General features: G+C 43.1%; 1 protein-coding gene across 3 annotated transcripts in view; it reads right to left on the minus strand.

The window, feature by feature from the left end:
* The window catches only part of PALLD (palladin, cytoskeletal associated protein), a 225,245-nt gene that overhangs the window by 118,587 nt on the left and 80,455 nt on the right, over nucleotides 1-26,203 (minus strand). For 2 of the 3 annotated variants that reach the window (XM_088659970.1, XM_088659984.1), the window contains exons 3-8: nucleotides 13,311-13,489; nucleotides 12,860-12,920; nucleotides 11,961-12,066; nucleotides 11,358-11,432; nucleotides 9,268-9,409; nucleotides 8,752-8,775 (exon numbers count right to left, since the gene is read on the minus strand). In XM_088659970.1, the coding sequence (XP_088516096.1) occupies nucleotides 8,752-8,775; nucleotides 9,268-9,409; nucleotides 11,358-11,432; nucleotides 11,961-12,066; nucleotides 12,860-12,920; nucleotides 13,311-13,489 (587 nt within the window). The remainder of the gene's footprint in view (nucleotides 1-8,751; nucleotides 8,776-9,267; nucleotides 9,410-11,357; nucleotides 11,433-11,960; nucleotides 12,067-12,859; nucleotides 12,921-13,310; nucleotides 13,490-26,203) is intronic. The other variant, XM_088659979.1, reaches the window with a different exon arrangement.

A 26,203-nucleotide genomic window follows, 5' to 3' on the forward strand; every position in this document is an offset into this window, starting at 1 on the left:
GTCCTCTATTGAGTCTGGCAACCCTAGTTTGTGCTGTGATACATTCATATTTGTCTCATTGAAAGAATACAGAAACTTGGGACGACCTTTTCTGTTTCGAGCCTCACTGTATCCATGTTTGTAGGAAAGTAATGCAGCCATCCAGAACGCACCATGATTGTCTTCCTCTTACAGTTAAATTATTATACCCAGGAAGCAATTCTTCAAGTTGCAGTGAGTGGCAGCTGATTGGTGTCTCAATTAAGTTGAACTGTTTTCCCTTAAAAAAATTTTATTATCATATATCCAAAGACTTCCTGTGCTGGAGACAGTCTGAAAATGAAGTACTGATTTAAAAAATGTCCAGTATAGGATTCCACCCCCTCGCCAGACAGAAGAACAGCTAGCTGGCAGCACAGAGCAGTCTGTAGAATATGACATAAAATTTTGTGGTCTAGAATTACTTACCAGAACACATCAGTTTTAATCTGATCTAGATTATGACTAATGAAAGATCACATCAGACAATTAATAGGCAAGACGGTTATTTTTGACCCGGCAGACTTTTTACACCAGCAGTTTCAGACAATGGATTCTTTTTATGTAATTCTATTCTGTTATGTTAAGTGCATGTGGAAGTTATACATTTTACAGGAATGTAAGTGCTAAAAAGTAGAATAATTCAGCAAAATATTGAGAAAATTGATGAAATCAGCAGGCTCTCCAAGAATAAGAATGCACAAAGGGTTCAAGGAATGCCACTTTTCTTCAACAATAACCGGTGCAAATGATGTTTGCTAGTTATTTGTGCAGTAATTACAGACAAAGTTGTCATTCATTTTAAATTCTAGATTTAAATTCCAAACAACTCGAGCCTGAAAGTTCACGGCAGGAAATAATATGGAAGATAACCTATAATATGAAGGATCCAATAAAATCAAAACAAAATAAAAGTATAGCTGGCACTGGAAGTTTCAATCTGCACCAGCTTGTTCTCAAATAGCAGCAGATCATGCAAATTTTTAAAAAAGTCCTATAATTATATTTGCTGGTGCTTTTCCAGCAAAAGGTGCTTCTTTTTGGGTTGGATGGCAGCCACCCAATCTCTCTTCTGCTTTCATAACCTCCCTAACCTGTCAAGGAAGAAGACAATCACATGCAAGCCCATGGGTCAGGTTGGAACAACATCCATCTTGATAACCACTTCACTTTTAAACTTCGATTCTTTCTTTTAGTTCTTAATTGTATTTAGACATTTTTTGGTATCTATTTCTCTGTAGCTACAAATGTTCCAGAAGTTTAAAAGTGATCGTTTTTCCACGAGTATTTTAATTGTTTCATTTTTATTATATTACACAATGGTTTAAATAGTATTATCCTATAAGCAGTTAATCACTATTATATTTGCGATGCCCCGAAGAAGCGCATTGTGCAAATACAACCTTTTCTGGCCTGCACATTTAATATTAATACTTGTGAGGTGGGGGGGGGGAGCACTGCAGGGACAGATAGACTAGTTTGAAACAAAAACATGATCATTTTCTCATCACCCACCATGATGAGCTGAAGGGCAACTGTCTGAAGCAGAGAGGAATTCTTACTTGTGGAGAGGCTCCCTAAATAACTTTAGAGCCCTAATTTTTCAGGATTCTAAAATGTGTGTGAACTTCTGGTGGTTTCCCTCCGTCTTGTGAAGAGCAATGACTACAACAGCATACGGGGGCTAAGTTCACTCATATCCACAGACACCCCCTCACATTTTCACTGAACACGGCATTATAAGGTCTGAATAAGAGCATCATTCTGTTTATTGCAACAAACATTCTGCAACACGTAGGCCTCTCCTTGAAAGAAAGGGCCCAGCACAAAACACTGCATTTCCCAGGTTCCCCTTTAACCAAAATCCAAAGCCAAAACTGCTAAGCAAGAGCACCAAATACATCCATTACAATTCCGAAGCTCTTTTAAGACCTAATAGGTACTAGACTGCTTGCTTTCAAGGTTGCAGCCCTGCACACACTTAGCAGTAAATCCCACTAAACTCAGTTGGGACTTATATATAGAACTACAGGTGTATAGAACTGGGCTGCAGACAGGGCCGGCTCTACGGCCAGGCTGGGTGGCGCAGGGCGCCAGAGCGCCCGGCCGCTGCAGAGCTGTGCCCCCGGCAGCCGCGCTGCGCCCGTCATGCAGCTCCACCCGCCCGCCACGTTGGGAAATGGGGCGGGGGCGCCGGAGGGATCAAATATACTTAAGACGGCCCTGGCTGCAGATGTAGCCCTATGTTAATTCCAGTACAAATAAATCACATGTGGGTGGGGGGCACGAAGAGTGGGTATGAGCACCGTAGCTTTGTTCCCCCCCCCAAAAAAAACCCACCCTCAGTCACCTTCTATGAGTTGGCTGTGGGGAGCATTTTGTATCTGTGGAGGGTTCACACACATTTTAGAAACTTGCCACTGCCCCACCTCATGTGATTACTTGTACTGTGGTACCGTGTTTCTCATATTATAAGACATGTCTTATATTTATTTTTTCCTCAAAAAAACACACTATGGCTTATTTTCAAGGGATGTCTTATTTTTTTCCTCCTCCTCCTGCCGCGGCCGGCATTGCTGCTGCGCCTATCACTATGTCTTATTTTCGGGGTATGGCTTATATTCCTTGAATGCTTAAAAATCCTGCTATGGCTTATTTTATGGGTATGTCTTAAAATATGAGAAACAGGGTACCTCTACTTACGAATTTAATGCGTTCCGAACACACATTCGTAAGTCGAAAAAAATTGTAAGTTGAATCCCATAGGAATGCATTGGGAGAAAAATTCGTAAGTCGAAACAACCCTATCTAAAAATTCGTAAGTAGAAAAAAATCCTATCTAAACCGCATCCAAGATGGCGGACGGAGCTCCATTTGTAAGTAGAAACATTCGTAAGTAGAGTTATTCGTAAGTAGAGGTACCACTGTACTGGAATTGTTAGTATCTGCATAGGTTTGGGTTATACCAAAAATGCGACACTGCAGCTTTGATTTTTAACTGTGATCTTTGTCTCCCACTTTTTCTTTGTCAAGTTCTAGGAAGCAGACATTTTCATTAAGCTATTTTAACACAATTAAGTTGTCACTACCAGAGATTCAAAGCAACAATAAAGACATTCAAGCAAGACAGTGTAACATGCCCACAGCAATGATACTATACACTGATATAGAAAAGTTATTTAACTGAAAGAAATCAGACTTGTGTTCCACATTCAACCATGGTCCTGTCTGTAGTAAAACAAGTTCCAGGTTTTAAATGACCATGAATTCAATAGTGACACAGTAGATCTGAAAAGTATGTTGGTAAAGAAAAATGTTTTGAGGCAGCATTTTTTTGTCTTTTTCAAGACTCCTATGAGAAACCCGAGACAACCCAGTTTCCACAGCGAAGTCCCAACTAAAACAATAGATGCTATCAGATCACAGTTGTGAAAACTCTGTATATATATATATACACACACACGCTCATACACTTTAAAGTCTAATAGAAGTAATGGGGACGTGTGGAAAAAAACTTGCTGACATTTAAAAATTAAGCAACCTGAGAAATTATGGCTGCATTTTACCAGTTCCTCAGCTGCCCTGACAACTTGATAATTGGAGGAGACATTCCCACAGAAACCAAGAGCAGAGCTTCACATTACTGGAGACGTCGCTTGCCGTTGCTGGCAGTAGTGAAGGAAATGGATATGACGCCACCATGTCATGGGGAAAGTGCTAGAACGTGTTATAGTGGTTTGGGGGGCAATATGATGTGGGGGTGCCATATTTGGTGGTAAGCCCTGCCATCTGCATGTGCTTCTGCAGAAAGAGCCACTTGAGGCATCATGCAGAAACAGTGATAGCAAATACAAGTCATACTGGGGTCTCTCATACATAACAGCCACTGCTGTGTCTACGTGGTCCTTGATGCTCTGGCATAGCTGTAGACTCAAGTTAATGGTGCAACCACGTGGGCAGGGGAGGCTGCATACATCTTTTCTGACACGATACCGTTTAGGTTGGAAAGAGGACACACACACAATCTGTTCTACTGATGAGGGAACAACTTCACATGTGGCCATCAGCCACATCAAATTGCATCATAGAAATGGGACTTTGAGGAAGCTGCAACAGCGTGTGAAGGGCACAACACACACACACACACATTTTGGTACTTCCAGAAAAGGGTGAGGGGGGAGAGTGGCATGAGCACAATATAGGAGGAAGATTTCGCACAACTTTCCGAAATGGAGATTTGCCAGTTTTCCCTTCGTATGCTACTTTGGAAACTCAAAAGGGCAAACCCTCTACATAGTCACTTGCTCATCCAACCTTCTTACTATTTCCGCCCTAGAAAATGGCTTCCCCCTGCAGGAGGATTGGCTTGAAGACTTCTGTTAATGCATTTGTTTCTTAATAGGGATTTATTTTATATTATAAAATGCTTCGTCAGGCTCTAAGGTCTTCCTGTTCAAACTCTTATTTCAGTCACAATTTTTTTTAAGTCGGCACATCCAGACCTCCAGTTGTGTCCAGGGCCCACTTAAGCTATTTTGCTGCCATGATAAAACTTAAATTTGTTCTCCATTCTCGTACTGCACAAGAGAGGAGCCATCATTACACCAGTGGGAGAGAAGAAGGGTATTTACAAGCTTACCAAGATAAAATAGGACTCATTTGTTGGCAATACGTTTTTTTTAAAAAAGAAAAGAAAAAAAGTTGAGGTGGTAGTGGTGGGATTTGATCAAGGAGCTGTATATACTGGAATTTCATGAAATCACTACTCTGAAAATAAAACCTGTCATTTCTGTAGGAGCACAGCAAGCAATTATATAGACAAGCTGGCTCCCACAGCTGACAACCAAAAGGCAAGTAAACTGTAAAATATATTCTCTTTTATCAGGGAAGGAAAAGTCTGCTGTTTAAATAATTTATCTACAGAAGTCTCCAGCCTTATTCTTTAGCCTCTTATTTCCTACCCTTCCCCCCCCCCTCCTTGATTATCTTAAAATGCTGAATCAGCTCTCCAAGCTATTTTGCCTGTTCGGATTTCTTTATCAGGCAGCAACCTTGTTGTTTTTCAGCCTAATCTATTAGCTGAACCGTTCCCCTTCCTAGAGGAAAAGGCCTAGGGCTTCAGTTCCGCTGTGCATAACAAGGTTCCCCAAAGAAATCCAAAGAGCTCAACCGAAGACAGCATAGGTAACAGGGGAAAAATGGTAGGAAGAAACTGTCTCATGAAATTCAATGTACTGCTAGCATCTCTCTCTCTCCTGCCTCACACTCCACATTGTCACCAGAGCAGGATGCTGTTTTGCCACTGCCCCCGCCTCAAATTCGGGGCAGTATGGAGAACAGAAGGATGCTGCAAGCCCCATTCAGGCTTTCTGAACTCAAGTGCTCTCCGCTGCACAAGGGGTTCCCTGCACTGGTTAGCTCTGCCCTCTCTGCCTCATCACTGTTGCTGCTCCCAGACCCCACCGCATGTTGGGAGCTGAACATCTCTGAGCCTGCTCTCCTCATGTAAAATTCCTTCAGAGTTCTGAACTGTGAAGGAAGGCGAATCAAGTTGAGCTAGCTCGTCGCTGAAATTTAGCTTCCGACACGCAGCGGGACGCGGGAGTGGCAATGCTGATGCAATGGCACTGTGTGGAGAGGATTACGGAAGGAGTGGAATCAACACCATTAGACTGTTTCAGTTGACCTCAGAGTTTTCTTTAAAATGACAAAAAATAATAATAATTAGCAGCCTAACCAATTTGCTGCAAGCCTCTGGATTCTGTTAGTGTTATTTCTGAACTACAAGGAGAGTTGGTGTATTTTCTTCCCAGGTGTCCTATAATGAGGCTTCCATGCTGTTACATTAGATTCTGCTTTTCTGGAGCTAGGCCCTCTCCCCCCCCCCCATCCATAGTCATGCAAAGGTTGCACTTTACATCTGTTGCCTCCTTCTCATGTTACCTTTGCATCTTGGGAACCATTCAAGCGTGGCTCCTTCCTACAGCGTGGAGCCCAGAGCCATGGGAGAGGAGCCCACACAGTGCCTTGACTTCATGGTTTCTCCCTGCAGAAACTAGCACAGCTGCAACATTTGTGAACTGTTCCAGCACAGCTCCTTTCCTGCTGTTAAGGGTGCAGGATGCTTAGACCCTGCTGACATAAAAACCCTCTTCACATTCAAGGTATTGAGAGTTTTGTTTAGGGATCATAACTAGAGCTGGAAGACTGGAATACAGCTCAAAGAGGGACATTAGCAGCTTTCCAAATATATGCCCCCAAAGCAGAAAACAACTTTTAAAAAAGCGTGTTTCTTTTTGCATGTGTGTGTCCAATGCCTTCAACCCCGTTCTGAAAGATTTTTCTGTTCAGCAATTCCCTAATCGCAGCCCCAAAGAAAAGATACTGAGTACAGCATTTTTGAATACCAACAAGACAATTGTTTTAAAGAAATTCAATATACTTTGTGGCTGCTTCCAGACAGCTGAGTAATGGCCAGAGCATCAACAGCTGGCAAATGATTCTGCAGGTTTTCTTGCCTCCTTCCTAAAACAGACTGCTCTTTGAAGGAGTCAATCAGCATAAAGTCAAAATGTCAAAATAACGTAGCACTGAGCAGGTAACTTGACAAACTGTGATGTTGGCCTTAAGTAATTTGACTGGCTATTAATTCTCAAAACAGTCTGAAGAGATTTGTGATGCAGGCTGATTTCCGTCTAGACAGAGAAAAGAGTGTAAAACACATTAGCCAGATACAACTTTGCAATGACAAGAAAAACCTGTTTCATAAGCGCTCAGCTGCCTGAATTCACAAAGCACAGCTCTCTCTCTCCCCCCACTCTTGACCTCACCGTGCCTGACCTATAAGTATGCAGCAACTGGCCATCCCGGGATTTTTGCTGTTGTTGTTCTGACTGTTGGGGATTAGCAGATGCACAGATAAAAGCTGTCCTCTTTGATTTCCTGTTCTATTTATGGCACCAGTAATTTTAACGTAGGAAGAAAATACTTTAGGAACGGAGACAGACAATGGAGCGTTTCATGTGAAGTGTAACACTCCTGCAAGCATCTGTATTTTAATTGGCTGCAATTCTTCTGAGCCCTTGCCTGAAGGACAGGCTCCTGAAGCTGAGCCAGTTTGCACTCTCATCCCCTCGTGTCCCCATAGTTACACTTACAGTTGGCAGCAGTGACTGAGGAACCTGCTACGAGGTGCCCTATGTTTCCTCCTGCTCCTCTGAGCCACTCAGTCTTATTTCAAACATTTATTTCATTTGCTCTGGCCACCGTGTTTGCTGGGCATCTCCAGTAAAGAACTCCACCTCTGTATACTGTCTTATTCTACCAGTGGCTCAGTGGCTAATTCATATGAAAAGTCCCAGGTTCAACCCCAGGTAGGGCTGGGGAAAACCCCATTTGAAACCCTGGAAAGCTGCTTTCAATCGCTGTAGACCATATTGAGCTCGTTGGATTCTCCCTTCCTAAAGTTCATTTGCTTCACGACCTCTGACAACTCTACTTTGTCACCCTCCATTATCAACCCAGAACAGCAATGGGGGAGCCTGTGGCTCTCCAAGGCCCATCGTCCTAGCCTGCATCGCTGATGGTCAGGGACAATGGGAGCTGCAATGTAGCAACATCTGGAAGGTCATAAGCTCCCCTCCCTGGTTTAGAATCTCCTACCATCAGTTTCACACCTTTATCATGGAAGATAAAGAAAACTGTGGCTCCTAGTTACAATGGCTATGTGCTACCTCCAGTTGCCAGGAATAATAGGGAAGGAGGGAGCTGTTTGCTCTTGTGTCCTGTTGTGGGCTTCCCAGAAGCATGTGACTAGCCACTGTGGGATACAGGACGCTGCACCAGACAGACCTTTGTTCTGATCTAGCAAGGCTCTTCTCGTGTCCTACCTCACATCCCACCTTACAACCGAAAACACTGCTACAAAACTGAAATGTGACATGACTGGGTGGGGATCCACCTCTTTGCAACTCTTTGATCTAGAGGGGACGGAAGGAACAGATTAAATGCTGCCAGTCTCGTAGCTCTGATCTTGGAGCACCTGACTGGAGCTTCCCTTGTGAAATTGCTTGGGGATTTGTCCAGAGATGGCTGGTGGGGGAGTTGAACTATTAATAACGCTTAACATCTGTACAGAACTTTCAAGCGAACAGAGCGCTTTCTATGCAACAGAACTTTCAAGCGAACAGAGTGCTTTCTATGCAACAACTGCAGAAAGCATTACAAACAAAGGGAGATAAAAGTGGGGAAACAAGTTCCTTCCATTTGCATTTTAAGACTGGCTGAATTCTGCCCTAATATACTAAAAGGAATGCTGAACTAGGCTTTTTTTAAAGGATGAATGGGCTTACATTTTATTTAGCACATATTTGAGAAGAGGAAATCTAACATTTAGTAGTCTGATACGAATGAAAACATGCCAGTAGTTTCGGTGGTTGAATTGTGACGATTAAGCAACTTGCAAGGTAATGCAATTTTCTGAGAGCAGGTTCTTTAAAAAGTTTCACTCCACTGGGCCTCCCCACATTGGTCTGGATGGGATTTGCTGTTTCACTAATAAAGAAACTGATGTGAAGTACAGAGTAGCAGGGTCTGAAGTCTGCGATAAAGAATAGGCTGTCTTGGAGGGGGTTTCATGTTACCAGTCCCTTGCAGAAACATTACACTATTTAGCTTCACTTGACACACACAAAGAGCAAGCAAACAAAGATGGTTCTTTCACAAGATGCTTACCAGGTTCAGCGGCAGATCGTGGCTCTGCACATCACATCATCCAAAGAATGAACAGGGAATAGGAGGGGAAAGAACAAAATGCATTAGAAAACCATTACATATACAACAGTCAAGGCTTTATGGCAAGGATGGGGACCTGTAGCCCTCTAATGTCATTGGGTTCCAACTTCACTTAGAATACAGTGTTAAGTGGTACATAAATTGTTTGGGGGGGGAGAGGAAGGAAATCCCATCAGCCTGTTTGGCCAATGAGGAGGGATGAAAGGAGCTGGAGTCCAAACAACATCCGGAGAAGCCACAGGTCTCCCACTCCTGTTTTATAGAAGGGTAATATTTGATAACAAATTTAACTCATCGAGTAATCTGATAGATACAGGTAAAGGGTAAGGGAATACTATAATGAAATGTCAAGCCTAAAAAGTAGTTGTGCAAACTAAAACAAACCTGAGGCATATACTCTCCCATTTGTTTTTATACTGCAGGGATATCTGAACCAACAATTAATCTGCCACTTACTTTTTTGAAGAATTCGGAAATCTGGAGAATCCTGTATTTCGGTTCCTTGCCGAGACCAAATGACATGCAAAGGAAGTGCTCCCCTCACTCTGCACTCAAGCACAATGACTTGTCCTTCACTTGCTGTTGAATCTTGTAGCTCCTGTTAAATTTGATAAACAGATTATTTGAACCTTCAACTCCAAATCTCTCTATATATAAATGTAGGCATTGTGCACACGGAGGTCACAGCCTTTCTCCGTAACTGCTGAACCGTAATGTAACAAATTTGGCCACAACGTTCCATGCCCATCAGGGAGGGATCTGGCATATTTCCCCCCAAAAAAACCCACACCTTTCACACCTAAAATAATGATTAAACACACAAAAAAGTGGTGCCCAAATTAGACGTCACCACCAGAAGCTCTGAAGACTCCAGCAGCATCCAATAGAAAGGCAGATAGCACGCTTCTGCCTCCAAAGCTGCGCCATGATGACATCACAAAATTCCACACCAACCAACTAAAAACAGTCTGAGTAGAACTAAAAACTGAGTAGGCCGCACCATTCAGTAGGCCACAGGCAAAAACAAACAGACTAGGGTGTTTCACAACGGGGGGGGGGTCACAGGGAGGGGAAAAATACATAGCCATGGGGTGGGGGAGAAGGAAGAACCCTGAGTCAGCCAAAGCAGTGGGGGGTGGGTTGGGACAGGAAAAACTGAGTAGGCTGCAACATTGCCCAGTAGGCCACAGGCAAAATCAGAATATGGGCCTTTCACAGGGTGGGGGAATCACGGGGATGAGGCACAACAATGAAGGAGGGGGCTCACAGGGATGTGGCACAACAAAGGGAGGGGGGAAACACGTAGCCATGGGGGGGAAGTAGGACCCTGAGTCAGCCAAAGCAGTGGGGGGTGGGGACATTTTCAGGAACACGCGTGGGGGGGGTCTTCTTTTTGAAACTCACAGTAGGGGAGTCAGGGTTGGGACAGGGCAGGTGAGGGGACTCTAAAGTGAGACTTTGAAGGTCCATTTAACAGAAAAAGGTCCATTTAACACAAAAACCCACAGCAACGCGTGGCCGGGCCAGCTAGTGTATGTGTATGTGTGTGTGTGTGTATTAAAAAGCCTCAACCCTGTCAGCAGACAAACTACCTGCAGATAATTACAGCAATGCATATGCTATTTTCCATTCTTACTGCATTTAATGGTGGCATAGCAATTAATTTGAGCAAATTCTTATTTTGGAAATCTGAATTACAACCAGCATGGGAACAAAAACCATGCTGGCAGCAGAAAGAACCCTCTCTGATCCACAAGACATTTTAAAAAGTATTTTGGAGTTTGTGTGGGGTGTGTGTGTGTGTGTGTGTGTGTGTGTATGTAGAGTTTTTGATATGCTAAGATAGGGATGAACTCATCCTCATGGAACATGTGCAATCAAAAATGATCAAATGTTGGGCACAATCCATCTGGGAGAAGGTGGAAGCTGTACAAGCACACAGTACAGTGGTACCTCGGGTTACAAACACCTCGGGTTACAAACACTTCAGGTTACAGGCTCCGCTAACCCAGAAGTAGTACCTCAGGTTAAGAACTTTACCTCAGTATGAGAACAAAAATCGCACACCGGTGGTGCAGCGGCAGCGGGAGGCCCCATTAGCTAAAGTGGTACCTCAGGTTAAGAACGGATTCAGGTTAAGAACAGACCTCTGGAACGAATTGAGTTCGTAACCAGAGGTACCACTGTATTCATTTCAGTAGTACTTGCACAAGAGAATTTTCATGTGAATTTATTCTCAGTTACACTGAAGGTGTGAGCCAAATGATGATTTTTTAAATGCCTATATTGATACTTTCAGAAATGATTAAAAGAGAAGTGAATGCAAAAAAATACATAACTGCCTCTTTTGCATGGCAAAGAATAGAAAGTAATCATTATAGGAAAAGTGTCATCACTAGAAGTCCATTACTATCTTACAATAAAGGAACCCATCTTTATTCAGCAGGTTTAATAGGATTGAAATTATCCTTGCACTAAAAAAAAAAAAACATTTTGCTATTTCATCCCAAAACCATAGAATTAGCATTTCAGTGGAAAAAACAGACCTTTGTAAAAATAGGTGCAGCATTACTAGGTTTTGATCCATCTAATCTGCAGAGGTATGAAGTAGGACTTTGGACCTGGAAAACAGTTAAACCCAGAAATTTGCAAACCATCAGCACTATTAGTAATAAAATTCCTGCACTGATATATCCTTATCCATAGCTGCCAAGTTTTCCCTTTTCTCACGAGGAAGCCTATTCAGCATAAGGGAATTTCCCTTAAAAAAAGGATAACTTGGCAGCTATGCTTATCTCACTTACACATTTACTAATAAAGTATACATATTCCTGCTACGTTATGTATAAAGTATACATATTCCTGTAAACAGTCCCAGTCTCCTGCCCCACCATATTGACCACTTATAAAGAAAGCAAGTATATTGAGAACCAAATTTTGCAATTACTGCCATTTAACTCTGTCACCAGGCAACTTTGATAAAAAAGGCAGTCAATGACATTTCATGTACAGAAACTGCATCTAAGAGAAGTCCAAGGTAGAAAGGATGAGAGTCACTTCATCCGCCAAGTCCTGGGCAAACATGTCACAGCGTGCTACCAAGAACTTGAGTCAACTTTTGATGTCTTAGAAATGAGACATCTACATACCTGCAGATTAGGCACAGAAATAGGCTGGATGACTGCTGTAGTGATTCCAGCCTTTGGAGCAGAAGATCCTATTGTTAAAGAAACAGAAGTACTTTTCTTCTGGGCCCTAGATAAGTCAAACAAGTAGTAATCAGTCAATCTTGGCATAAAATGCTTCCCTTTCACATGTTTGTGTTGGGTGAAGCACAATGTATTTCTGAGGAACAGTTGAGTTTCTGGTAGGCTGTGACTTTCTGAAGGCCACCCAAAGTCTGCCATGATCAGGGATTTTAACCAGTCAACAGAAGCTCATCCACTTTTCCAGTACTGTATAGCAGAAAAGAGTTATAAAATGAATATTTAACCCTAATGTTTTATTGCAAAATTGCAAAACGTTCTCTTCACAGAATCTTTGGGGTCTTTTCCCATAGGAGAAAAAAAGTGCAGGTAGCCCTCAATATTTGATACATTTCATCTTGGTGTATATACATTCAGTTACAAAACCTAAGAAAAGTAAGGGCATGTGTTCACTAAATGTTTACAAATGATTCATTGCCATGTCTCAATTTCAGATATAACAGAATGGCAGGCATAGCTTTAAAAGGTGATAACTATCTGTGAAAGTAAATGGTTAAAAAAAAAAATACATACAGCAGTATGAACATGTACTTCAGCAAAACAATGTACAGCCAGCAAAGGCTTTCTAAATGGAGACTCTGAACCAGAATCTCTATCTGTGCTGCCCCATGTTTAATGTGCACTGCAATATTTTAACAGGATCTGATCATTAATTAACACTGGTTAGTCTCCCCCCCCCCCACGGAATGACTGCAAGAGGTGAAGCAGAACAACTTTGCAATAATCCTCCCAAAGCGTCCTAGAAACAAAGTGTATAATTAAATCTTGCTATGTAAACTTACTGTGGCATGGCTCCAGATTTTGATCTGAAAATCTCACTGTCAGAATCAGAAGAGCTGGCACCTACAGGGGATGGAAAAGGGTATGTTCAAGGATGATGGATGCTGTCATGGAGTCTAGAGCACTTCAAAACAAAACAAACAAGTTTTTTTTAAAAACAAAACAAAACAAAAACAGAACCGAACTCCCATCACTGTAGTATTATGCTTAAAAGTACTGAATGGTAATGAGCCCCATTCAAGGTGGGGCTAGACCAGGCATAGGCAAACTCGGCCCTCCAGATGTTTTGGGACTACAGTTCCCATCATCCCTAGCTAACAGGACCAGTGGTCAGGGATTATGGGAGTTGTAGTCCCAAAACATCTGGAGGGCCGAGTTGAACCAATGGCATCTAAAGCATAATGTTTTCACTTCTTTCCCTGTTTGTGACCTTCAGTTGATGCTCTCTCTTACCTTCAACAAACAGTTCTGCTGATGTAGAATCAGAACCAACAGAATTTGAGGCCAGGCAACAGTAGCGCCCTGTGTCGTCTTCAAAGGCTTCTGCTATAATTAGTGTATGGAGCCCTCCACTTTCACAACAGATCTGAATATCAGGAGAATTTTGCAGTTCTTTGCCCTCGCAGAACCACCTGTGATTAATACACCATAGTAAGGGGAAACACAAAGCAAGGTCAGGAGCGCTTTTCAATATTTATATTATAGAACTGCTACAATCGTAGATGAATAAAATGAGAAAAGATTAGTTCACAGATGATATCGGTGGCAGAAATACTGCTGTTTTTAAGAAGCATCTCACAGAAAACTCTTTATAGTGAAATATGAAAAGAAACCAGAATGTCAGTCGACAACTTGCTAAAGACACATTGGGAAGGCATTTCCGAAAGTGTGCCTTGTTATAGCAAACATTATAGCTCTTTTCCATATGTTGCTATTACCCATGTTTAATAACTGTGGGGGTGGGAGGGTGGGGAAGCCTGTAATCTACATGCATTCATTGTAAAGTCTGAAAGAAACCCAGCACGTACATGCAGAGGGCTCTACCCGGGCAACTGGAAACCCTGAAAAAGCAGGCTGCAATTACCAGTACTCTGCAGAGATCAGATGGTGATGGAGCCTATACTGTCTCCCTCCATCCCTCCCCAAACATTTAATGAACAGGGGGGGGGACTTCCTTTAAAAAGGGAATCTATTGCTAGGAGTCATTCTGATAAGAGATTATTTCTCTTGACAACAGGCAGATTGAGATGGTACAAAGCATCACTCTCCTTCATTGCAGGTTTTAAAGCAGAGACTGGATGGCCATCTGTCAGGGATTCTTTAGTTGCGAATCCTGAATTGAAGGGGGTTGGACTAGATGCCTTTAGGCAGAGGTGGAGCTAGCCTCTTTGGCACCCGGAGCGGCGCTCATACTGTGCATCCGGGGGTGGGGCAAGCCGCCCATGGGAGTGGCGTGGCGCCACCTGCAGCGAGTGTCCCATGAGGGAGGCACCCGCAGCAAGCGTCCCAGGCAATGTCACCCCCCAGGGATGACACCCGGGGCGTACTGCAGCCCCCGCCCTCCACCAGCGCCCCTAGGGCATCCTTCCAATTCTATGATTCTGGCATCTAAACCCCCAGAGTAAAAAAATAAAACAAAACACCCCACCATATACTCTGTTTTGGAAATGCTACAGGAGGCCCATGGAGCCTGATACAAAAATATGCTTGCATTGTATACCAGTGGGTCGATCATTCTGACTGCACAATAATCTGACATGTGAAGGTATCCCTGCCAATCAATCTTGGATTAAGTTAACTGATACACGGCTGCTTCTTTGATCAAACAATGCCTGCCCTCACAAGCAACAGTGGACTAGCTGTGCCGGTCTGGTTTTGTTCAACTGATATTGCTTCAGGCACAATTTTTATCTTGTCCCATATCCCACAATACACCGTTCAGGGGCTGGTTGTACTTGCAAGCTAAATGCATAGTATTAATTTATGAGAAGCAGATTAACAAGTCCTACCTAGGGATTAGTCAAGCACTGGAATACAAGCAATAAACCATTTTTTTTTCCTCAAACAACCCCACTCCTCCCTGAAGGCTAGAAAACTAGGGGCACATTAACTATACTTTTTTTTTTTTTAAAAAAAAGCCATAGCCATAACCATTCCGAAAGATTTATCATGCCGCAGGAATCTACAGTTTCAGAGTGTTTCACAGTTATATACCACCCCAACCCAATTCTCTCAGATCCATAGAAAAAGAATGTACTTGGATCCAGTTATTTTTATGGATGCTCAACGATGCACACCAAGTTTGGGCATTAATAATGACCACAATCTCTTCATTTCAAGTGAATACTGATCGCTTTCACACATTACCATTTTTCTGTGCCATGAATACTAATGCATGGGTAGGGGTGGAGAAATACTGGGTGAAGCAATTCTAAGAATTTGGATAGAAACACAGGGACATTCTGTTTTGTTTAAAAGGAACAACATCCTTCCAACGTAGCAGCTTTCATGCCCCCAGCCAGCAAGGTATGCAGTCATGTTGACCATTAACATTGTCCAGAACTTCAGCTAGTAGTATTAATCCCTCCCCTTTAAAGAGTAACTTTGAATCAGGTAGAAAAAAGGTTACAAAGTCCTAAATCAGTTGCAAGCTATAGTAGGCAAGCAGTCTTCTGAGTGTTTATACTATTCCACAATACAGTACACTTGAATCTCTCTTGCAGATACATAATTGACACAAACGTGTTGTATATTATACCCTCCATGCCCTGAATGTTTTAGAGGTTAACGCTTGCAGGATAGATCACATCACCCTGTAGATACCACTTCTCACACAAGACTTATAACTCATTTTTAGCGGACAGACCCTTCCTTTTCCAAACAAGAAGTAGTCTGGCAGATCGAATTTCAACCAGAGGCAGCTATGTACTAACCGCTATGCTTTCTTTTGAAACAAAATGCAAGGTTACCCTCTCCGGCCCAAGTTAAAGCCCCAGAATTCTTTGTATTTTTACAACCATGCTTGGAATATCATTCACAGATTTGGTTACCATACCTAAAAAAACGGATACTGTGAGAGCCAGAAATGATCGACAGAAATGATCAAGAGACTGGCCAGGGGCGTACCCAGGATCAAAACTAGGGGGGGCAAGGGGTGGGCCCAAGGCATGGGAGGGGAGGGGCAAGGGGAGGGGCCAAGGCACAGGAGGGGAGGTGCCACAAAGTGGGGACGTGGGTGGGGCTACAGAGCCCAGGTGAAACTGACTCCAGTCTAATAACACCAAAAGGGGGGAAATCCAGGGAAATAATAAGGAGGATCAGAGAAAGGTCAGGACAAGCAGCTATAAAAAGGGACATTCTCAATGAGCCTGCTGAGGGCCAGCTGTGGTTATGCAAGAGCAAGGACAAGGCATATCCCATACTACGCACATGGGCACTCATATTATGAATGAACAGCATCCTTTGCCAGCCTGGCACCTTCCACGTGCTTTGGACCACAACTGCGCTGCCAGAGGCAGATGGGAGTTGTAGTCCAAAGCACACAGAGGGGAATCAGCTTAGCAAAGCCTGCTGTACAGAAATAAATTAAAGTTTGCCTGCTTTTGCCTTATCCCATCTTTTGCCTTATCCCATTCTGGGCTGCATCAATAGGAGTATAGCATCTAGATCAAGGGAAGTAATAGTACCGGTACCACTGTATTCTGCCCTGGTCAGACCTCACCTGGAGTACTGTGATTCTATGATTATATGAAAAGTATTGAGGGAATGGAGGAGGGGGGGCAAACTGCAAGTTTTAATATTGTTCCATGCCACCCCAATATCCACAACAGTGAGATTCCAGGGGCCCAGGCACTTACCCAGGGTTCATATTTCCACAGTGGAGATAGTGGTGTCTTTATGATGTATTGCTTATTTACACATATGTATAAGCTGAGCCTACAATACAGGCGCTACATAATTATACTTTGTCCATAATAATTTTCACACAACCATCTTAAGAAATCAATCTATGCCTAGGTAAGCCTGTATAGGATAGCAGCCTGAAGCACAGAAACTATCTACAGCCGCTCCTTTCACTTGAACCCCTCACAGAAATCCTGTAGAGCTGGCCTGAAAGGGACCCCCAGGGTCATCTAGTCCAACCCCCCCGGTAATGCAGGAATCCTGCCCACAGCAAGACCGACCCCTTTCATACGTCCGGACTCCTGTAAGCCTAGCAAGCTGAATACACCAAGGTCCGGACTCTTCTGCCCTGCGAAATGCAACCCAATCGTCTGAATGGTGGACAATGTCAGCAAAACAAATAGGCAAGTTTGAAGACATGGCAAACAGTGGCAAAGTTCGTTATGAGAGGGAGATGGAAAGTTATATTCCTCCTAAAGGAGAGAAGAAGAAGTAAAAGGACTCCAATTCCCCCAAAAGTCCACCACCTGCTTTCTTCCTGTTTTGTTCTGAGCATCGCCCAAAGATAAAAAGCGACTGTTAGGGCAAAATTCTGGGTGCGAGAATGCTCAGCCACCCAGCTCATCAGGCAAGGGCCTGTGGTCGTTGCAGAGTATAAAAGGAAGGAGTCCAGCCATGATCCGGAGCAAACAGCAAGGTTTATTACTGCGCAGCAGGTTCAATACCAGACTGAACACCATGAACAGGGCTGCAAGAACTTTTAAAAGTTCCCACCACCATCCCATAATGTACATCGAAAGCATCATACATACATCACTTGTGACAGGGTAAAACGTCAGAAAAGGGGAAGGGGCAAGGGGCATTAGCATACAGGTAAACAGGAGGTAAACAGGATTAACATACGGTAACAATGCAGATGTCCCAGGACATTGTTAAGCAAGTACCAGTAAGTATCTGGGAGGGGATCCTTGAGTACCTGGCCCGGGGGGGGGGGGGACAATGGGTCCAGGTGTGAGTATTGCCTCTGGCTTCGGAGGGTTGGGAATGGCAGGAGATGGTACCTGAATGGATTATGGATATGCAGAGGAGCACCACCCTGGCTACCTGACCTCTTGCTTAAAGGATTATGGCTGTTCCCTGCATCCCTGAGAGCCCTTGGCCAGAGTAGCAAAAGGGGGTTTCATTTAGAAATAAAGATACACTGTATTCATTCATAAAGAAATATGGTTACATAGAGTCTCAGGCAACAGAGAAAGGGTAGGAAAGGGAGCCTTTATTACACAGGGCTTGATCTTGAGGGGGTTCGTGTTGGTGCGATACTAGAGTGGTGTTGTAGGATCAAATGGGGTCCCCTTGAGGGCATTTGTGCCAATCTTGATTCCCAAATGAAGCCTCGTTTGGGTGCCCCCCTATAAAATTCCCTGACAGTGACCACCCAGGTTTTTCTATTGGTGAGACAGCAAAGAAACTAAAAACCGTAATACATAACAACATAAAAAATATCTGTTGTCAATGCCAACATACCATCGCTTCCAATGAAGCTACATGCAGACTCTATAGCAGGGGTGGCCAACTTCCAAGAGTTAAAAACTGGCAGTGATTGATCTACCCCCTTTTGGGGGTTCAGGTTGAGGTTGTTGAGCTTTTTTTTAGGAAGGAAAGCCATCCATGTTTTAGGGGGTTCAGGTCAAAGTTTAGCTTTATTTAGGAAGGAAAGCCCTGTTTTGGGGGCTTCAGGGCAAAGATGTAGAGCTTTTTTTAGGGGAGCCAAAGTTGCTGAGCTTCTTTGGGGGGAGCCAGTGATCTACCACAGACGTCCAGTGATCTATTAGTAGATCATGATCTACCTGTTGGACATGCCTGCTTTATAGAAATAAAGGGGTGCTGGCCCTTTAAGGCTGAAAGAGAAAACTGAGACATCCATGCCCACCCTTTCTAACACACATCTTTTAAGATCACATCACACAGTGGCTGCCCAAACAGCTTGGATGATAAAAGACACAAAGGAGGGAGGACAATTGGGAAAGATATAACACCATTGCATTCCCATGCCTTCCAAGCCTCCTTATGCAAAACCAACCAGTTAAAACGGAACTCCTTTCACACCTCATTATCGCTGGAGGTTTCATTAAACTGATAAAGAGCCCCCCTCCCCAAGGACAAGAGTAAAAGCTGTGGTGCCGACCATTTGCTACCTGAAACAAGGAAACAAATTGTATCTTAAATACTGGCACAGGAGCTTTGGAAGGCTCGCCCTGTCCAGCCTCCTCTCTTTGCGAGAGAGAGAGAGAGAGAGAGAGAGAGAGAGAGAGAGAGAGAGAGAGAGAGAGAGAGAGAGAGAGAGAGAGAGAGAGAGAGAGACTTCAATCCTTCAGCAGCCAGCTTCAAGTTCTCTCTCTCTCGCTCTCGCTCTCACTCTCTTCCCCCCTCCCTCCCACCGCGAGCCCTGGGAGGAACATCAGAGTGAGTGTGGTGTTTTATGTACAGTGTTTTAATCCACACCCCAGCTCTTCCAATTCTGGTTCTCCATTCCCCCCTCCTTGTTTGCTCTAGTAAGAGCAGCAGCAGAATGAGGTGAACGACCGAAGGCTGTGGGGAGGCAGCCCGGGCGAGCTCCAGCAGGAGGGTGTTGCGCTCTCTCCCCTCCTCTCCCTCGCTGCGTCCTTTTGCTTCTAGAGAGGGGCAGCTGCCAGCTGGCTTCTAGAGTAGGGCAGCTGCCCTAACTTGCCCCATGGTGGGTACGCCCTTGAGACTGGCTCTATGAGGAAAGGTTGCAACTGTTAGGTTTTAGGTTTGGGCAGGAGAAAAGCAAGTGAAGGGAGATATGACAGAGGTGTGTAAAATTACGCACGTTGTGAAGAAAATGGATTGAGAAAAGGTTTCCTCTCTCTCTCAGTACCTGAACCCAGGGTCTTTCAGTGGAGCAGAATGGCAGGGCACTGATGACAGACAAAAGGAAACATTTTCACAGAACGCATAGATACGTTGGATTTCACTACCAGATGTAGCAATTGCCACCAACTTGGTTAACTTTAAAAGGGGAGTAGGAAGCAGATCTACAGCACACATTTAAAGCACGATATTTTCTCGAGAGAACCCTGGGGACTGTCACTTGTTAATGGTGCTGGGAACAGTAACTCTGCGAGGGTGAAACTACAATTCCTGAGAGTTTTGACTGCACAGAATTGGAAAAGTGAGACCATACCATCAAAAAAAAAAAGATTGGCTGATTAAATTGATGGAATATGCTGAGGTGGATAAACTGACAGGGCAGATCAAGCAGAACAAAATTTTAGAAAAGTCTGGAATATATTTAAACAATACCTGAAAGACCACTGTGGAGAACTAAAGATTTTGACTGGTTTAGATTAACTCTTGTAATGAGAAACATTAAATAGTAGTGAAAAAGTTGGTTACCAACAACCTAGATTTATTATGATATGCATTCAACCAAGAACTTTAAAAGACCCAAGTAAGAAGGAGAGGGAAGTCAGAGGTAATTAGAATATCAATGAATCAAATGATTAAGAATATATCTTTTATTTTTCTTTATTATGATTTAGAATTACATGTTCATCAACAAGAAACCAAAATTGTGATTTCATGTTAAGAAAGCATTTCTGTTGTAAAAAAAAACTAATAAAGATGAATTGCAAAAACAACTACAATTCCCAGGAGTCATTGGGGGAAAGTTGTGTGCTTCAAGTGTGCATTGTATGCACTTTAAATGTATGGTGGGAATCTGCCCTCAAATGGCTACTAGTCACAATCACTATATAACACCTGCAGTATCAGAGGAATTAATGGGAATTCCTGAACAGAAAACCACTGTTGAACCCATGACCTGCTTGCAAGACATCCCACAGACATCTTGCTGGTCGCCATGAGAACAGAATGATGGACCAGACAGGCTTTGGGTCTGATCAAGCTGCGCTTTTAAGTTCTTATCTTGTTATTAAGTAGGGGTGTTCATTTCACTATGCATTCAGAAGTGAACCTCTCCATTCCTTACCTGCTGGATCAAGCGTAGATCAGAATGTAGACATGTGGGTAAGTTTGAAATGTTTACAAACCTTTCCAGTACATGGTTAGTCCCAACCTATATTTGTACAAGATGGTCCAATGGCTTCCTGTTTCTTTTACAGAACTGTCAGCTGCTTTAAGGCAAGCAGGGGCACAGTACAGGGGAAGAGATGGCTGCTTCCCCCAGTATATAAGGGCAGCCATCTTTTTCTTCATATAATTATCCAAGAAGGGCAGCACAACTTAATATTCAAAAGTGCTGTGCTTTTAGAAACAGCTTTGTTTCATAGACTGAACGACCCCTTGGACCATTTCATAGGTTCTTGAAAACAAATGAAATCTCTTTACAAAAGTGTGCAGTATTTAAAGCATTTCCCCTTTAAAATCTGCATGGAATTGGGCTTGAACAGGCAATCAACTCATTTGTAAGGGACATGGACCTAACCAATACTGTTTCATCCAACCCGAGTTGTTACCAACACTCATTTGTATATGGGTCGAGGGCCTGTGTGTAGAGAGGGTCTCCATGGTTATGTAATTTTGCAATGGCTGGACCTGCTTTTCAGAGTGGACTAAGAATTTACTCTGCCACTACAAAGAATCTGTTCAGGGTGAAATAGTAAAAATAAGAATATTTACCAGGGGAGGGGGAATAAAACTCCAAGCAATCACAAAAAAAGCTCCAATACTGCCCCACCACCAGCCCGTACTCAAATCCAGCTTTTAGAAGACTGGTGTCTTGTAATGGCTGGTGCAATACATGCACCAGTTTTATTTGCTACACGATGCTCCTTTCAGATGTTCTACCATGTTGAACAGACATGCACTGGTGGGATGTGGTGCTGCAGCACCAGGCTCCACCCCAAACCTGGACGTGTATGCACAAGTGTACGCATACAGCCTCAATTTTGGATACTGAAAGGAAGACATGTTGGTTGGGGGTTACAGTCTACTGCCCCCACCTTTGGGTGCTCATTCCATGATTAGAATGATTGAAAGTGGCAAATGCATTGCATTACCATGGTATCCATTGTTGTTTATTAAAAGTACCTCATTAGTTACGCATTTCAAGTTACATCAGCCAAGGGGTGCTTTTATATATGGTAAAGCTGTCCTTCGCCCAGCTCTGGTCCACAAACATCAAAGAAAATTGCCCACCAACACATTGTCATATGTTTTTCGTGAATACCTATGGCATGAAATCATCCCACCATCAGGCCAATTCGGATCAGGTTGGCCATGTGCAAGTTCCTAAACAGGAACTCCTACAAATAGAATGCCATATGACATGTTTGCTTTCTTCGTATGAGGTTAACCAAACATAACATGTGCCTCAGCAAAAAATAACACTGTGAAATAATGTTTATTTTTATTCAAGATGGGTTCCACAATAGGGACGTTGCCTTCTCTAATCAATGCACAATAGGCTTATGCATGCAAAGTGACTCCCACTTATGCTAATGAAAAACTATGTACACAATTCCCCCTTGCAGGGGAAAGAATAAACCCTACATCCCTTAAGGCTAGGAAATGTTGATGATGGAACTAAAACACTGTACCATTCCTTTCTTGTAATTAAAATCCAACCAGCTCCTATTGTGCCCAGAGAGAACATATCACTTCTGCATGGAACTAATAAACTTCCTTTGTTTACTCAGTAGCCTCAATTGGCCTAGTTTTACAAATAGGTTCTGGAAACAAATGTATCCTGTGAGTTCAGTTGCCAATATTTTTTTGTGATCTGTCCGCTTCCCTGCGCTGCAGCGGAGACTCAAACCACAATTTGTAAACTGTCAAGAGCTTGGATTTTTATGAGATCTTCCCCACCGAGCTTTTATTTTGATTATACAGAGAGCATAGAGATGCGCTGCACTACGCTTTAGGAGTCTTATATGGGTTCATTTAGATAAATACACATGGCTAAAACGGGCTGTGGATCAGGTGAGAGACCCTGTTATCGAAGTGACTACTTGCAGGCTACAATGGTTGGAATTTTAAGTAAACCACTCTGGTCTGGGCAACCTCTTGTCCAGAATGAGCAAAGACAAAGGAGAAACTTATTAGACACACGCTAATCGCTTGCTGTGACACAGTTTCCAAGGAGAGCTTCATCACATTGCAGCAGCTAAGCAATCACTGTTAGCCTTTGATAACCCGAGGAGTTACAAATTCAGAAGTTGTAATGCAAAGAGTCCTTTATAGTTCTTTCCCAACCATTGCAGCATTAAAGTTCACACAGAGGATACAATATATATATATGTATGTGTGTGTACACACACACACACACACACACACACACACACACACACACACGTCACAGCCTTATTTTTGTTGTTTTAACATCATGACAGTAGTTTTCACTGCATCAACTCTGTTTAGTGCATTTTCCTCCTACAGCAATCCCCAATGCAGAGGCTAGTTCTTTATTCCACATTAGATCTTGTTGGGAAGAGAAAAACAATGAACAATTGGTTATGACAAAAGGCAATCATTATGCTGCTAGCTGCAGATCTGGCTCTTCGAGATGATTAATGAAGGTGAGGGGTTCACACCCTTCAATGCTGCTCCTTTCAGTTTGAAGGAAGGATGCTGGCTGCCATCCAGTCCACAATTACACGCATTTCTATCGCACTGACATGCACACATAATTCTGGGCTGGGCTGCAACTTTCATTTGTGGCATTGCAAGATCCCTCCAGAACCAGAATGGTGTACAGTAGCCTTCATCCTGCAAGAGAAAGCTTATGCTCTGTGCCAGCACTGCAGGATCATCTGCAATGTGTCAGGTTACCACTGCAGCAAGCTGAAGCCCTTTCATTTCTTGCCTTGTCAAATACAATCATCCCGCACTAAATCAGTGTGTTTCTGGACACACCTCATCTGTCATCCGTCAAGCCAGAAGTTGATGCAGACAGAATGTAAGGAACAAGAGGCAGAGAATATGCAGGTTGCACTAAGCCAAATCATGGAATGAATGTACAAACTCAGATTGTGAGAGCAGATTGTGGGTGCTTGGCTCCTCCCTGGTCCTTCTCCTGCTGCACTGAGCCAAGCCTGCTTTCGAGTGTTATGAACTTGGGTTCGTGGTTTAATTCTACTGTACAAACCATGAGCTGAAAACCACAGAACAAACCTTGGTTACACAGCATGCAATTATTCTGGAGAGGTGTAAAAGCACTAGCTCAGGTTTGAATGACACACAAAGTCAAACCAGGACAAACCTGCACAGAGCAGAATGACTGGGGAAGAAGAAAGCAGCTGCATTCTCTTCTCCAGGAGCCCATAAATTTGAGTTAAGCCATTGCTGGGCTTAGTATGGTATGCAAACCAGGCCATGGAGTCTGATCTTCTGCACCAAATAATAGATGGGAAATTTCCTTGTGTACCTAGAAGCAATTGGTGGAAGAATTATATCAACCCCCCCCCAAACACAGAGCCAAGTCACCCCAAGGTGAGTTCTCTCCCTTAGTAGTCTAGGGTAGCCCAATTTTCTGTATTATCCTGCCAAATGGCAAAGCCAATTTCTTCATCCATCAGGTGGAGACATGTGATTGAGACCAATCACATTCATCAAATGATATGTGAATGATCAAGTGACAGCAGTTTCACAGAACCAAGAAAAATGCATGTGTTCAGGGTGGGTTTGATTGTTGGAAACGTGGCCTCTCTCTCACTCCTTCTTCCCCAAACTACACAAGGAAGCAAATGTTGGTGGTTCAGTATGCAGGACTCAAGCAGGATGATGCAATTTCCATCCCCATTGTCCCCTCCCTACTCATTACCTTCTCGCTGTTAACCAGATGACTGAATAATCTCGTGAGTGGAGGAGGGTGTGGCACTCCCACACTCTCAGCTGATGTGCACACATCAGCTAAGGAGGAGGTTGTGTGTCCTCCATGTGCATGAGACAGGATGGCAATACCCACTCCTGACCCATGGGCCCTCAGAAGGTTGGCCATGCATGGATGTGTCCCTTGGGGCAAGAAGAAGAAGAAGAAGTTAGTTACCCCCGGTTGAAAGCACGTTCTAGTAATGCACCATAATCACAGTGTACAAGCTAACGAAAGTCTACGTATCTCTCTTCCTATCATTCTCTCTCCCACCCCACTCCATCCCTCCCAGGACCTTCATTGCCTGCAGAAGGTCAAACATTGACACTTGAAAACACCCCTTGGTAGAGCTAAAATACATACAGCAAGCCATTTGCGTGAATTTATTCGAACATGCAGCCACTTTCATTGTGCCAAGGTAACGTTTTTTGGTGGGGTCATGAAACTTGTCAAAGTTATGTGAGAAACAACTGTAACCACATAGAGCAGTCCCTGCCATCCCACTGATTTCAAGCAACCATCATGCAATCATTTGTTTATCTTAATTGGTTAAGTTGAACCACCACAGAGACCTGGGATATCTAGGTAGAATGGACCTTCCCCCACCCCGGTTAAGATTCCATATACTAAAATTATTTCAATGGCCTAATCCTATGCAGCATAATGCATAATCTCAACCCCCTGAAATCCAGAAGCCTAGACATACTGAAATCAACATAGGATTGCAGCCTCGGCATCTTAGTTTTAGTTTGGATTGTCAGAATGAGAGTAACAATACCCATTTAGCAACTGGAGCTGATTGCAGCCCAATTATACAAATTTGCCTTTTTCTTCCCCACTTCTGTGCTTTGCACCAACCTCCAACTGCAATCCAGCCATGGGAAGGAATATATGAAAAATGCAACCATGATGACACATCTGGGATTCAAAAAGTAAAGGAAACAGCAATAAAGCTGAGCAGCCACTGGCTGGCTAAAAAACGAGGGCCTTAAGAAAAACAGTTCACGGTTTCCTCTAATGCATAATCCTGCTGCAACCTGTGTTTGGTAAAGGTCACCGAGGAATAATGAAGGCTTTCTTTCCACACCCTTTTAAAAGATAATTTAAAGCGACAGTTGTACTGAAACCAAAAGACATAGACGAAGGAGAGAATTATACTTCTGACCGTAACAAGATGTGAACAGAGGTAAGTGGTAAATTAAAAGGCAATTTTATCCTTAATGCTTACTATCATTAAGGTGTTTTTTTTTAGTTACTGCTGCTTTCCTCTACAATTTCAGTTTTTCTAGCACTCTGTTCAAGCAATTCCCTTTATGCTTCTCCTTTAATTGGGAAGGTATTTGCATAATTATACCTCTTATGTTGGCTTCACAAGTATCCCACGCAAGTTCTCCAGCCTCTCTCTCACACTCCTGTACTATTTATTATGAAAAACATTTAACTTTTATTTTTAAAAAAAGAGTATGAAATCTCCACTGAGATTTGTTCTTCCTTTCGCTTTTCATATGCAATGAATAGGTGTGTGACCTGTAAGATGTATTCCATTTCTACTTCAATTTTTTTAGCAGGGTTATTCAGAGTCAAAGAACAT

The sequence above is a fragment of the Zootoca vivipara genome, chromosome Z1 (genome assembly GCF_965207765.1).
Source record: "Zootoca vivipara chromosome Z1, rZooViv2.hap1.1, whole genome shotgun sequence".
In the NCBI taxonomy this organism is placed as follows: Eukaryota; Metazoa; Chordata; class Lepidosauria; order Squamata; family Lacertidae; genus Zootoca; species Zootoca vivipara.